This window comes from Geotrypetes seraphini, chromosome 1 (genome assembly GCF_902459505.1).
Source record: "Geotrypetes seraphini chromosome 1, aGeoSer1.1, whole genome shotgun sequence".
Lineage (NCBI taxonomy): Eukaryota > Metazoa > Chordata > Amphibia > Gymnophiona > Dermophiidae > Geotrypetes > Geotrypetes seraphini.
Window position 1 is genome coordinate 223890997 of NC_047084.1, and position 12681 is coordinate 223903677.

The window sequence follows — 12681 nt, forward strand, 5'->3', positions numbered from 1 at the left end:
AGGATGTGTATTGTGGAGGAGGAGGAGAAGGATCAGAAGGTATATCGCAGGACTTCTCTGAAGAGTATTCTGGCAAATCTTCACTCAAGTGGATGGAAATAGAGTGAGATTCCTCAAAATGCTCTTTCCTAGGTGCATCAGGAAGAGTGCTTCAAAAAGAGTGTCAAGCTTGCATCAAGGTGAAATGGGATAATTCCTCCATTCGTCATGATGCATGCATCGAGTGGGTCTTTACTGACTTTGATGCTTGACATTGAGCAGGGGTATGTGATCTTGTTCTTGATCGATGCAGAAATAAAAAAGTTAGAAAAAAAGATCGATTTTATAATCCAAGATGACCGCTGTCATGAATTCGTGCCAAAAACGGCAAAATTAAACAAAAAACAAAAATAAAAAAATAGTGATTTTAAAATCGTTTTATAAGCCACCCCCAATGTTCCTATAGGAAATAATGGAGGGCTACTCACAACATGCAGTGCCAGACTGTCAGCAGCTTTAAACAGCATTTGAATGGAGGAAATGATTTTCTGCCTTAGAAACAGCTCCAAATGGATCCAGACTTGAAATCTTTAGACTGCCAGCTGGCTAGAGACAGATTACGACCTCTGCCCCCACGGAGACTCGTCCATGTGGTCGGGGGCAAAAAAAGGCAGCCTGCACCTTGAAACTCGGGTGGGTTTCACTCTAGATGCGTACAGTTTGTGCTTAAAACCAGTGACAAGGGCTCCATCAAGCAAACTCCCTTGGGGAAGGGACCCCAAGTCTGTGTGCTGTGGCACACAGCAAGCTGGCTTCACAGATTCACCAGAGCTTCTCTGTGAAGCAGCAGTCCAGCACCACAGGACTGCATCCTTTCCTCCGACAGGGACTACTGGGAAGGGGTCTCAAGCCACTGAGAAACAAACTTTAAGCAAAAAAAAAGAAAAAAAAAGAAATAGAAGCAAAGCATCTGCAAAAGACTTCTGCATGGGCTGCTTGAAGAAATTGTAACTGGATGTTTCCTAGCTCTCAGGCTAAGGGGGTGGAGCATGTGCTCAGAAAAGTTGTAGACTTTTGCAACTCCAGAACTGCGGGTTGGGACTTAACAGAATATACAATGTCTGCTTGACCTTGGAGAAAATGCTTAAGTCAAAGGCTAAATTTGTAAATTGATGCTCATGAGCAGGATCACTGAAGTGTGGATACAATCTGCAAATTTTTTAACTTTCATGCATCTCTATGGATTTCACCTTTCTGTATTCTTGCATTTTTCTGATTTTATTTGCCTTCTAAGAAACTTACTCCCCTTTTATAAAACCATAGCGCGGGTTTTAGTGAACATAACATAAGAATAAAAGAATTACCGCTGATGGGTCAGACCAGTGGTGTCCAGCAGTCCGCTCACAGGGCGGCCCCCAGGTCAAAGACCGGTGCTCTAAATGAGTCCAGCCTCACCTGTGTACATTCCAGTTTAGCAAGAACTTGTCCAACTTTGTCTTAAATCCCTGGAGGGTGTTTTCCCCTATAACATCCTCTGGAAGAGCATTCCAGTTTTCCACCACTCTCTGGGTGAAGAAGAACTTCCTTACGTTTGTACAGAATCTATCCCCTTTCAACTTTAGAGAGTGCCCTCTTGTTCTCCCTACCTTGGAGAGGGTGAAAAATCTATCTTTATCTGCTAAGTCTATTCCCTTCAGTATTTTGAATGTTTCGATCATGTCCCCTCTCAGTCTCTTCTTTTCAAGGGAGAAGAGGCCTAGTTTCTCCAATCTCTTTGTATGGCAACTCCCCCAGCCCCTTAACCATTTTAGTCGCTCTTCTCTGGACCCTTTTGAGTAGTACCGTGTCCTTCTTTGTGTATGGCGACCAGTGCTGGATGCAGTATTCCAGGTGAGGGCGCACCATGGCCCGGTACAGTGGCATGATAACCTTCTCCGATCTGTTCGTGATCCCCTTCTTAATCATTCCTAGCATTCTGTTCAACCTTTTTGCCGCCGCCACGCATTGCGCAGATGGCTTCATTGACTTGTCAATCAGAACTCCCAAGTCTCTTTCCTGGGAGGTCTCTCCAAGTACCACCCTGGACATCTTGTATTTGTGCATGAGATTTTTGTTACCGAAATGCATCACTTTACACTTATCTACGTTGAACCTCATTTGCCATGCCGATGCCCGTTTCTCGAGCTTGATTATGTCACGTTGCAGATCTTCGCAATCCCCCTGTGTGTTCACTACTCTGAATAACTTCGTATCGTCCACAAATTTAATCACCTCACTTGTAATACCAATGTCCAGATCGTTTATAAAGATGTTAAAGAGCATCTTTATAAACAATCTGGACATTGGTACGATGAGTGAAGTGCGGTGGTATTAGCTCCCACGCTCATAGAGTTCCTATGAGTGTCAGAGCTGTTACTTTACTGCCGCAGTCACCGCTAAAAGCTGCACTACAGTTATGTAAAAAAAAAAAAAAAAAGGGGGGGTGGGGGGGGCGAATAATATAAATTCCCATTTTGAGATCAAAGAATAATTTAAATCCTAAAGCACAATAACTGTAAAGTTATTACACAATTTCCTAGTGGACGTGCTTGTAACACATGTCTAGGATGGAGACTAAACTAAACTAAACCTTAAGTTTGTATACCGCATCATCTCCACAGAAGTAGAGCTTGACACAGTTTACAGGAATAGATATAGAAGGAACTCCAATGAAAGAGAAGTACATAGTAAAGAGAAAGTTAAGAGGGACATAGTATATTGAGACACTTTTCTTACTTTGTGCAAGACATACACATACTATTCCATCACTTATTTTATTTTATTTTTATGTAGGTGAGAGATTTGTATACAAGTAGACTTGGGGGTGGGTCAGTAGAGTGGGCAGACCTGATGGGCTATGGCCCTTATCTGCCGTCATCTTCTATGTTTCTATGTCTGTGCATGCAGATCTCTTGAACATGATCAAATAAATACTTTTATATTTTAGTTGGTTTTCTGGCACATTTATTTCCTCAAATGTTAGAATTCATTTGTTGATAAATTACAAGAGACTTTATACTTATCTCATTGCATTATTTTATAATATTAGTTTATATGGAACCACTTAATATACAAGATAAGCCATCAGTATGCCAAATATGGTTTCATGCAACATGTTTCTAGTGGACATAGAAGCCCAAAGTTCAAAGCTTGTACTTGTACCTGCTCTTGTGGAACCCTTCTTGGCAAGTCGGAGAAGCCCTTTCTTTTTCAGGATAAAACTACCCCCAATAAAAAGGCTGGAGGTGATTGCCAGTGCTAGTCCAATGTAGAAATCATATCTTCCTTGATCCTGGCTCATCTCGTCAACTACTGGAGTATCTTAACAGTCACATTGAATCACAGGGTTAAAGCAGCTGCTAACACAGAGGGTTAATCTAATGCAATGTTTTAAGCCTAAAAAAAAAAAAAAAGAAAATATTTTAAAAAGCATTCATAGAATTATAAATGCATTACAAATTTCAACTACAGGTCACTTAATTAATCCCAATCCACATTCTTAGTGGGAATGTGTGGTGCAGTGAGTGGTCAGAGCTACAGCTTCGGCACGCTAAGGTTGTGGGTTCAAATCCTGCACTGCTCCTTGTGACCCTGGCCCCAGGTACATTAGATAAAGTGGAAACCCGCCAGGACAGTTAGGGAATAATGCTTGAGTGCCTGAATAATTTGTAATCTGCATAGAATTGTAGGATATGCGGAATATAAATTATTAAAAACAAAACAAACAAACCATTCTCAAGATCAATTTAAACTAGTTTAATATTGCTACACCATTGTTAAAATAACTATGTGTAATAGTTCTTTCTAAGTCTGTTTCTTTAAGAGTTTGAAAAGCAAAAGTTAAGAGTCATTTTAATGACCTGCATGAGAACATATATCTGTTTGCCATCTATCAAAAAAGGTTTCCCTACAATGATGAAGCTATTTCATGCTTGAAATTAGCACAGAGACTTCACTGTCCTGAAACACTTAACAAAAAAAAAGTTAAAGCTCTTAAGATGCTATTATCAATAAGGTTATTTCCTTACAAAAAGGAGGAGAGGATGTACGGCAAAACTCCAATAACAAGATTCTATCAAGTTGAGCTATAGGAAGAACTACCGGTACTTGTTTGTAATTATTTTCAAATAAAATAATGTGAAAAAACTTGTTCTCCTCCTCCTGATTCCCCTATTGCAATTATTGCTGCTAAAAGTGGTATAATGAGTATATATGGTAACCTTTTAACTTAATAACTGAACTATAGGTCAATCCCATGCATTGGATGAGGGCAGTTTTAGACTTAAAAATGGGCTAAAATCCCTCAACTCGTATACAGGTTGATCCTGACCTAGGTCAGAGCCTCACTCTCTCTCCCTCCCTTCCACCTCCTGTGAAAGACCATTCCCTCTCTTCCTGTCCCCGCCAGCCATGGAATCCCCATCGCCAGTATCTTCAAAAAGTGGTTTGAGCCGCGTAGTAGCAATTCTCAAAGATGCTTGCGGCCTGCCCCAGAGCACTCTCTACAATTCATAGAAACATGATGGCAGATAAAGGCCAAATGGCCCACCAAGTCTGCCCATATGCAGTAACCATTATCTCTTCCTCCCTCTAAGAGATCCCATGTGCCTATCCCATGCTTTCTTGAATTCAGACACAATTTCTGTCTCCACCACCTCTTCCGGGAGACGGTTTCATGCATTTACCACCCCTTCTGTAAAAAAGTATTTCCTTAAATTACTCCCAAACCTATTTTAGGGCTATGCCTGCTTTACCATTTTTGCTACCATTTTTAGACTTTGGGCCTAGTGATGCTAAGAATCATTTTCACTTCTGTCTGCATCTTGGAATCTTATGCTGCTTGTCTGTTAGCCAGGCCATCTACCTAAAGGGGCTTCATTGCCAGAAAAATGTGAGATAAGAGTCTCCAGCATGGAACTGTAGCAGTCACTGCCTGGTAATCTTATCTCTAGGGTGATTTATAATGACATAGGACATTGGCCAGATTCTGCGGGACATTTTGGTATTTGACCAGCAAATGCCCTGACAACAAAAACATCTATTGGCCAGGGATATCAGTGGTGGGAAGGAAAAGACAAGAACAAAGAACTTGGTCAGACACAGACAGAATTCGGGAGGTGCTGGTGGGGTAACATCAAGTACATACAGGAGTGAAGATTGGAGTTGGAGAGAAGAGACTAAGACAGCTGGGATAAGAGCATATGGGAGATGCATATGCCTTCCTGAGCTGTTCTGAATCAGGTTCCAGAGATCAGTCTCCTTGTGCCTCCCTGCCATATAGAGAAACCAAGACTGAGACTGTACCCTTCCAGAGCGTAACTTTATTTCTGGTGAAAAGACTGACAGCTGTTTGTGCTGGCTACATCTTTCCAAGAGCTGATTCCTGCAGCATGCTTTAATCAGTCTGACCCCCTTCAGAAAGAATGCTCTGGCTCCTTGCCCAGGAAAAGAAGCATTACGTTGTAGAAACCTCTCCTTGTAAATGGTGAGCAGGCATTCCCTTCTATAGTTCACTGGGTTAGCAAGATATTTGGCAGTATTCTTGTTGTGGGTAGTTTTATGCGCGGCTTGGTGCTTAGTTCAGTACAATCCTAGTTTATTTATTTATTTATATTTTTATCCCGTCCTCCCAGTAGCTCAGAACGGCCTACAAGCAAACATTCACAGTGGAGTACATTTGGACAATACAAAGACTATACAGTAGTTTAAGTACAAGGACTATACGACAATTTAAGTACAGGATAATAATGGATTATACAGCAACTTAAGTGGTTCAGAATGGAGAAGAGAGGGGAGAAGGGAGGGGTTTGAGGGGTAGATTGTGGTTGTAATTTTAGTTGAAGAGGAGGGTTTTTACTATTTTCTGGAAGGTCATCAATGAGTTCTGTAATCTGATTTGCGGGAGGAGTTGGTTCCAGAGTTGGGGGATGAAGTGGCTGTAGGTGCGTTTGCGGCGGTTTCTGACAGGGAGGACCTTCCTGGGGGATGCATAGGCATTTCTCCATTTCCGAGCAGAGGGGGCGGGTGGGGGTGTCAGGGTTAGCTTGGATTTTATGTAGGCTGGGGTGGTGGCGTAAATTCTTTTATGCGCTATTACCAGGGTCTTTAATGAGCAGCATTGGTTAATTGGAAGCCAGTGCTCTGTGCGGAGGGCTGGAGAGATGGGATCGTGGTAGTTGAGGCTGTGTAGGAGGTGGACTGCTGCATTTTGTACCCACTGGAGACGCTTGAGATCTTTTTTGGCTACTCCATTAAATAGGGAGTTGCAGTAATCCATCCTGGAGAGGACATAGACGTAGAAGAGTTGGGCTGTCAGGTGTGGAGATGTACGGTTTGATCCTTCTCAGTTGGCAGAGGTAGAAAGAGGTAGAGACTACTTGAGATATATGGGTGGACAGGGACAGGTGGACGCCAAATATTACTCCTAGGCTGCGTACTTGATCTGCTGCTGTTAGTAAGGTGGAGTCCCACGATAGTGTTGGGCGTGTGTATTTGGTACTTTTTTCCTGATCCATAAAAGTTCGGTTTTGGAGGCGTTCAGCTGTAGTTTGTTGTTTGTCATCCAGGTTTTCATGTCAGAGAGGCAGTGTTGGAGGTTGGCGATTTGGGATGATCAGTTTTCGCCTAGTGGGAGGAGCAGCTGGATGTAATTGGCGTAGGAGTGGATTTTAATGTTGGTACTTCTGGGCTATATCAATGACAGGTCTGATGTAGATGTTAAATAGGAGGGGGGATAGAAGGGCGCCTTGGGGAATGCCACATTTGATAGGCTTGGGGTTAGATTTGTGCATCCCTAGTAGGACTGTTTGGGTTCTTTGGCGAAGGAAGGAGGTGAACCACTAGAGGCAGAGTACTGGATTCCAAGGTAAGAGAGTCTGGATAAGAGGAGGTGGTGAGCGACAGTGTCAAAGGCAGTGCTGAGATGAAGTAGGACTAGTAGGGCGTCGCTGCCTTTGTCGAGTATCAACCAGCTGTCATCAATGATATCCAGGAGTACTGACTCTGTGCTGTGGCCTGTTCGGAAGCCAGATTGTGCAGGGGACAGGGCAGCTTATTCTTCAATGAAAGGGTGTAATCGGTGGAGCACTATTCGCTCTAAGAGTTTGGAGACTGGGCAGTAGTTGCCGAGTTCGTTAGGGTGCAGGGTGGGTTTGATAATAGCCGACTTCCAGCTGAGAGGTACTATCCCTGTGGAGAGGGAGGAGTTAATGATGGGGAGGACAGATTCTGCCAAGGCATCTTCTGTGGACAGTAGGAGATTGGATGGGCAGGGGTCGAGTATGGTGCTGGAGGGCTTGAGTTTTCTCAGGGTTCTAGAACCTTAGCATGGGTGGCCATATGAAGTTGAGGGAGAGTGGTAGAGGATGGGGTACTTGGGTTAGGCTGGGGGTATGCTGGTGTGGGGTAGGTGCTGGTGGTGATGTCAAGATTATTGCGGATGGTTTGTACCTTGGACTGGAAGAAGTCCGAGAGAGTTTCACTATCAAGTTCTGTTGGGTTGTTGTGGCTTTTTTCTTGGGCGTTGGTGAAGAGTTGGTTTGTGAGGGCGAACAGTTGTTTGGATGTGAGAGTAGTAGGCTTTCTTCGCTTCAAGGATGGCAGCTTTGTAGGTGAGCTTTGGTTTCTGAATTTGGGTGTTTGATCCAGTTTCATTGGAGGTCGCTGGTGTACCAGGGAGCAGGTGTTTTGTTAGTGGTTATTTGTGTTGTTTTTGTCTGAGCCAGGCTGTTATAGAGGGATTGGATGTTGGAATGCCAGGTGGAGGCTGCTAGGTCGATGGAGTAGGGATGCTGGGTGCAGGTTTTGTTTAGATTGCGAATGCCTGCGGCCATGACTGAAGGGTTGACTGAATTAGGGAGTTGGCGTTGGGTGGGTGGGATAGGATCTTTCCGCGGAGCTATGTTATGTATGTTCCTTTCTCTTAGTAGTTTTGCTCTTATGCATAGTCTCCAAGAATCATTATTACGCAAAGTCATGCACCTGGGCAGCCAAAATCCATGCAAGACTTACACCCTTAATGGCGAGATCCTTAATGGCGATTCCGTGAAGCAGAACAAGACTTAGGGGTGATCGTCAGTGAGGACATGAAGACTGCCAATCAAGTGGAGCAAGCTTCCTCCAAAGCAAGGCAAATCATAGGTTGCAAACGCAGGAGTTTCGTCAGCCGTAAACCTGAAGTCATTATGCCATTGTATAGATCCATGGTGAGACCACACCTGGAGTACTGTGTGCAATTCTGGAGGCCGCATTACCATAAGGATGTGCTGAGACTAGAGTCGGTCCAGAGAATGGCCACCCGGATGGTCTCGGGATTCAAGGATCTCCCGTATGAGGGGCGGTTAAAGAAGTTACAGCTCTACTCACTCGAGGAACGCAGAGAGAGGGCAGACATGATCGAGACATTCAAGTATCTCACGGGCCGTATCGAGGTGGAAGAAGATATCTTCTTTTTCAAGGGTCCCACGGCAACAAGGGGGCAAAAGTGGAAAATCAGGGGCGGGAAACTGCACGGTGACACGAGGAAATTCCTTTTCACTGAAAGGGTGGTTGATCGCTGGAATAGTCCTTCACTTCAGGTCATTGAGGCCATCAGCATGCCTGATTTTAAGGCCAAATGGGATAGACTTGTGGGATCTATTCAAAGAGATAGGTAGGGGAGGGTCATTGGGGTGGGCAGACTAGATGGGCCGTGACCCTTATCTGCCGTCTATTTCTATTCCTATTAAAGGTCTGCCTGTCCCCCTTGAAATCCTGTCCCCACCCTGAAAGCCTGATGCCCCACCCCGAAGGACCGCTGGCCCCCCCCCACCCTTAAGGACCGCTGGCCCCTCCCACCCTGAAGGACCACTCGCACCCCCCCCCCCGACATCAGATTCATCCCCAGCCCCCCCCCCGCACGGAGAAGCAGCCTACCGTGGGTTCGCGATGCCAGTGAGCCCTGCTGCTTCCCCTGCCGGCGGTCCCACCCTTTCTCTGAGCCCTGCGCTGCTTCCTCTGCCGCGGTCCCGCCCCTTCTCTGTAACACTGGAAGATGTAATGGGGAAATTTGACAAATTGAACAATAGCAAATCGCTTGGACCTGATGATACTAGAGTGCTGACAGAATTGCAAAAGAACATAAGAATTGCCGCTGCTGGGTCAGACCAGTGGTCCATCATGCCCAGCAGTCCGCTCACGGGGCGGCCTTTTGGTCAAAGACCAGCGCCCTAACTGAGACTAGCCCTTCCAGCGTACGTCCTTGTTCAGCAGGAACTTGTCTAACTTTGTCTTGAATCTCTGGAGAGTGTTTTCCCCTATAACAGACACCAGAAAAGCATTCCAGTTTTCCACCATCCACTTGGTGAAGAAGAACTTCCTTACGTTTGTACGGAATCTATCCCCTTTCAACTTTAGAGAGTGCCCTCTCATTCTCCCTATCTTGGAGAGGGTGAACAACCTGTCCTTATCTACTAAGTCTATCCCCTTCAGTACCTTGAATGCTTCGATCATGTCCCCTCTCAATCTCCTCTGTTCGAGGGAGAAGAGGCCCAGTTTATCTAATCTTTTGCTGTATGGCAACTCCTCCAACCCCTTAACCATCTTAGTCACCCTTCTCTGGACCCTTTCGAGTAGTACCGTGTCCTTTTTCATGTACGGCGACCAGTGCTGGACGCAGTACTCCAGGTGAGGGCGCACCATGGCCCGATACAGCGGCATGATAAACTTCTCCGATCTGTTCGTGATCCCCTTCTTTATCATTCCTAGCATTCTGTTCGCCCTTTTCGCCGCTGCCGCACATTGCAAGAACGGCTTCATCGACTTGTTGATCAGCACTCTCAAATCCTTTTCCTGGAAGATCTCTCCAAGTACCGCCCTGAACATCCTGTATTCGTGCATGAGATTTTTGTTACCAACGTGCATCACTTTACACTTGTCCAAGTTGAACCTGATCTGCCATGTCGATGCCCATTCTTCGAGCCTGATTATGTCATGTTGTAGATCTTTGCAATCCCCCTGCGTCTTCACTTCTCTGAATAACTTAGTATCGTCTGCAAATTTTATCACCTCGCTCGTCGTACCTAAGTCCAGATCGTTTATAAAGATGTTTAAGAGCACGGGTCCAAGCACCGAGCCCTGCGGCACCCCACTGGTGACGCTCTTCCAGCCTGAGTATTGTCCATTTACCCCCACTCTCTGTTTCCTTTGCTCCAGCCAGTTTTTAATCCACGCGAGTATTTCACCCTCGATTCCATGGCTCGCAATTTTCCAAAGTAGCCGTTCATGCGGGACAAGTAGCTTGTCCAACGCCTTCTGAAAGTCTAGATATACAATATCAACCGGGTCTCCCTTGTCTATCTGCCTGTTTACTCCCTCGAAGAAGTGCAGCAGGTTTGTTAAACAAGATCTGCCTTTGCTGAAACCGTGCTGGCTGGTCATCAGCCCGTGCCTGTCAAGGTGATCAATGATGTGGTCCTTGATCAGCGCCTCTACCATTTTCCCGGTACCGATGTCAGACTCACCGGTCTGTAGTTTCCTGGGTCTCCCCTCAAATCTTTTTTTGAAGATCGGCGTAACATTCGTCATCTTCCAGTCCTCTGGGATCTTTCCCGATTCGATCGACAGATTGGCTATTAGTTGAAGCAGTCCAGCTATGGTCCCTTTCAGTTCCTTGATGACCCTCGGATGGATGCCATCCGGTCCCGGGGATTTATCGCTCTCAAGCCTATCAATCTGCCTGCAAACCTCTTCCAGACTGACCGTTAACCCTGTCAGTTTCCTGTTTTCACTTCCAGCTTATAGCCTGGTATGCTGTGTATATCATCTTTGGTAAATACAGATGCAAAAAACGTGTTCAGTCTGTTGGCGATTGCTTTGTCCTCCTTTAGCGCTCCCTTTATTCCTAGGTCATCCAATGGTCCCACTGCTTCCTTTGCGGGTCGTTTCCCTTTAATATATCGAAAGAATGTCTTGAAGTTTTTCGCCGTTTGTGTTTATTCCAGTTTTCATCTGTTTTTGATCTTTTCCATTCCTTAAATGAGGTTTGTTAACCTCTACAGTGAGCCACGCCGGTTCTTTATTCTTTTTCCTCTTTCATCTCTTGTTGATATGAGAGAGAGAGAGAGACTATTTCCAGGTTGAAGCGGGTCATATTGTGTTCGCTGTTTCCCAGCATCCCTTCTACTTCTACATCCTGTGCTGGTCCTCGCAGCCTATTTAGAATAAGTACAGAATTGCATTTCCTTTCGTGTTTTCTGTGACAAGCTGTTCCAGGAAGCAATCGCCTACAGTTTCCAGGAACTTGGTCTCTCTAGCACAGCCAGAGGTGCCTAGGTTCCATTCTATCCCTGGATAGTTGAAGTCGCCCATGATAACAGAATTACCTCCCTTACAGTTGCGTTTAATCTCATCCGTCATTTCTCCATCAATTTCTTCGGACTGCCCTGGGGGTCAGTAGTAGATGCCTATCCTTGTTTCTGGTCCATTTGTTCCTGGAATTTTGACCCATAGAGACTCTAACTTATCCATCTGTTGTGGCATGTTCTCTCCGGTAGATTCAATTCCCTCTTTGACATATATGGCAATGCCTCCTCCTTTTTGTGTCACTCTGTCTCTGCGGTATAGTTTGTATCCTGGTGTTCTGCCACATGTTTATCTAACAAGGGTATGTAGAAGTCACCTCCAACAAAGCTTCAAAGTAATATGATTCTTTATTGCATAAACATCAGATAATGCCAAATAATGCAGATAAACATCAGATAATATACAGGATATAAGCAGAGAATATCTATATACACCAAATAGAATACTTCACTATGTCTGCCATATTCTGCCTGATTCTGATCGGGAATTCGAGCAATCAATAGGTCTGTACAGTACATAGTTCCCAGGGCCATGGCTGAATTCAAATTCTAAGATGTGGCTCTCAGTCTTATATAGCACAGAAAGTGCTGAATTTTACCAGGCTGTCTCTTTCTCACAGACACTGCTGCTTCTGCAGTAACAACAGGTGTCTCCCTTATCACAGATGGAATGTGTTCAGGCCCATCCTAATTGTAGTACCATGAGAAACTTTCCTCAGCAAGACATGAAACAGTATAAGAGATATGATACAATTTGATAAACAACTTGCTCTCACGGAAAGGCTGCCTAAATATCTAGCTAAATATCTACATCTATGTAATGCAAGGATTGCAGCTAAAAAGCAAGCAGACATGAAGATTCACACCTAATAGCCAAAGTGACCACTTGCCATGCCCTGGCCTGCCACGGGCATAACACCTGGTAGCACCGTGTCCCAGACATTTTCGTCCACCATGTTTCCGTGATGCCTATGATGTCAATATTATCCTTTTGTGCCACAGCTTCTAATTCACCCATCTTATTTCTAAGGCTCCTTGCATTCTTGTACATACACTTGAGTTTGCTGCCTGTTCCCTTCTTGTGCATCCTTCCCTCTTGTGTCCCTTTTGGTCTGTCTTGTCTGCAATCTGGTGAGTCTTCCCCTCCATCTTCCTGCATGGTATCCTCCAGGTATACTGGTTCCCAAATCATTGACTCTCTCTCTGTCGACTTTCCCCTTCCTAGTTTAAAAACTTCTCAACTTCCCTCTTGATGTTGCGTGCCAAAAGTATTTGAAGACTGGAGCATGGCCAGCATTAACACCAATTTTTAAGGTTTCCAGAG

General features: G+C 44.9%; 1 protein-coding gene across 5 annotated transcripts in view; it reads right to left on the reverse strand.

The window, feature by feature from the left end:
- Positions 1-12681, reverse strand: part of NIPA2 (NIPA magnesium transporter 2) — a 93768-nt gene that overhangs the window by 60120 nt on the left and 20967 nt on the right. For all 5 annotated transcript variants that reach the window (XM_033947193.1, XM_033947218.1, XM_033947184.1 and 2 more), the window contains one exon: positions 3181-3414. In XM_033947193.1, the coding sequence (XP_033803084.1) occupies positions 3181-3319 (139 nt within the window). In that variant the 5' untranslated portion in view covers positions 3320-3414. The remainder of the gene's footprint in view (positions 1-3180; positions 3415-12681) is intronic.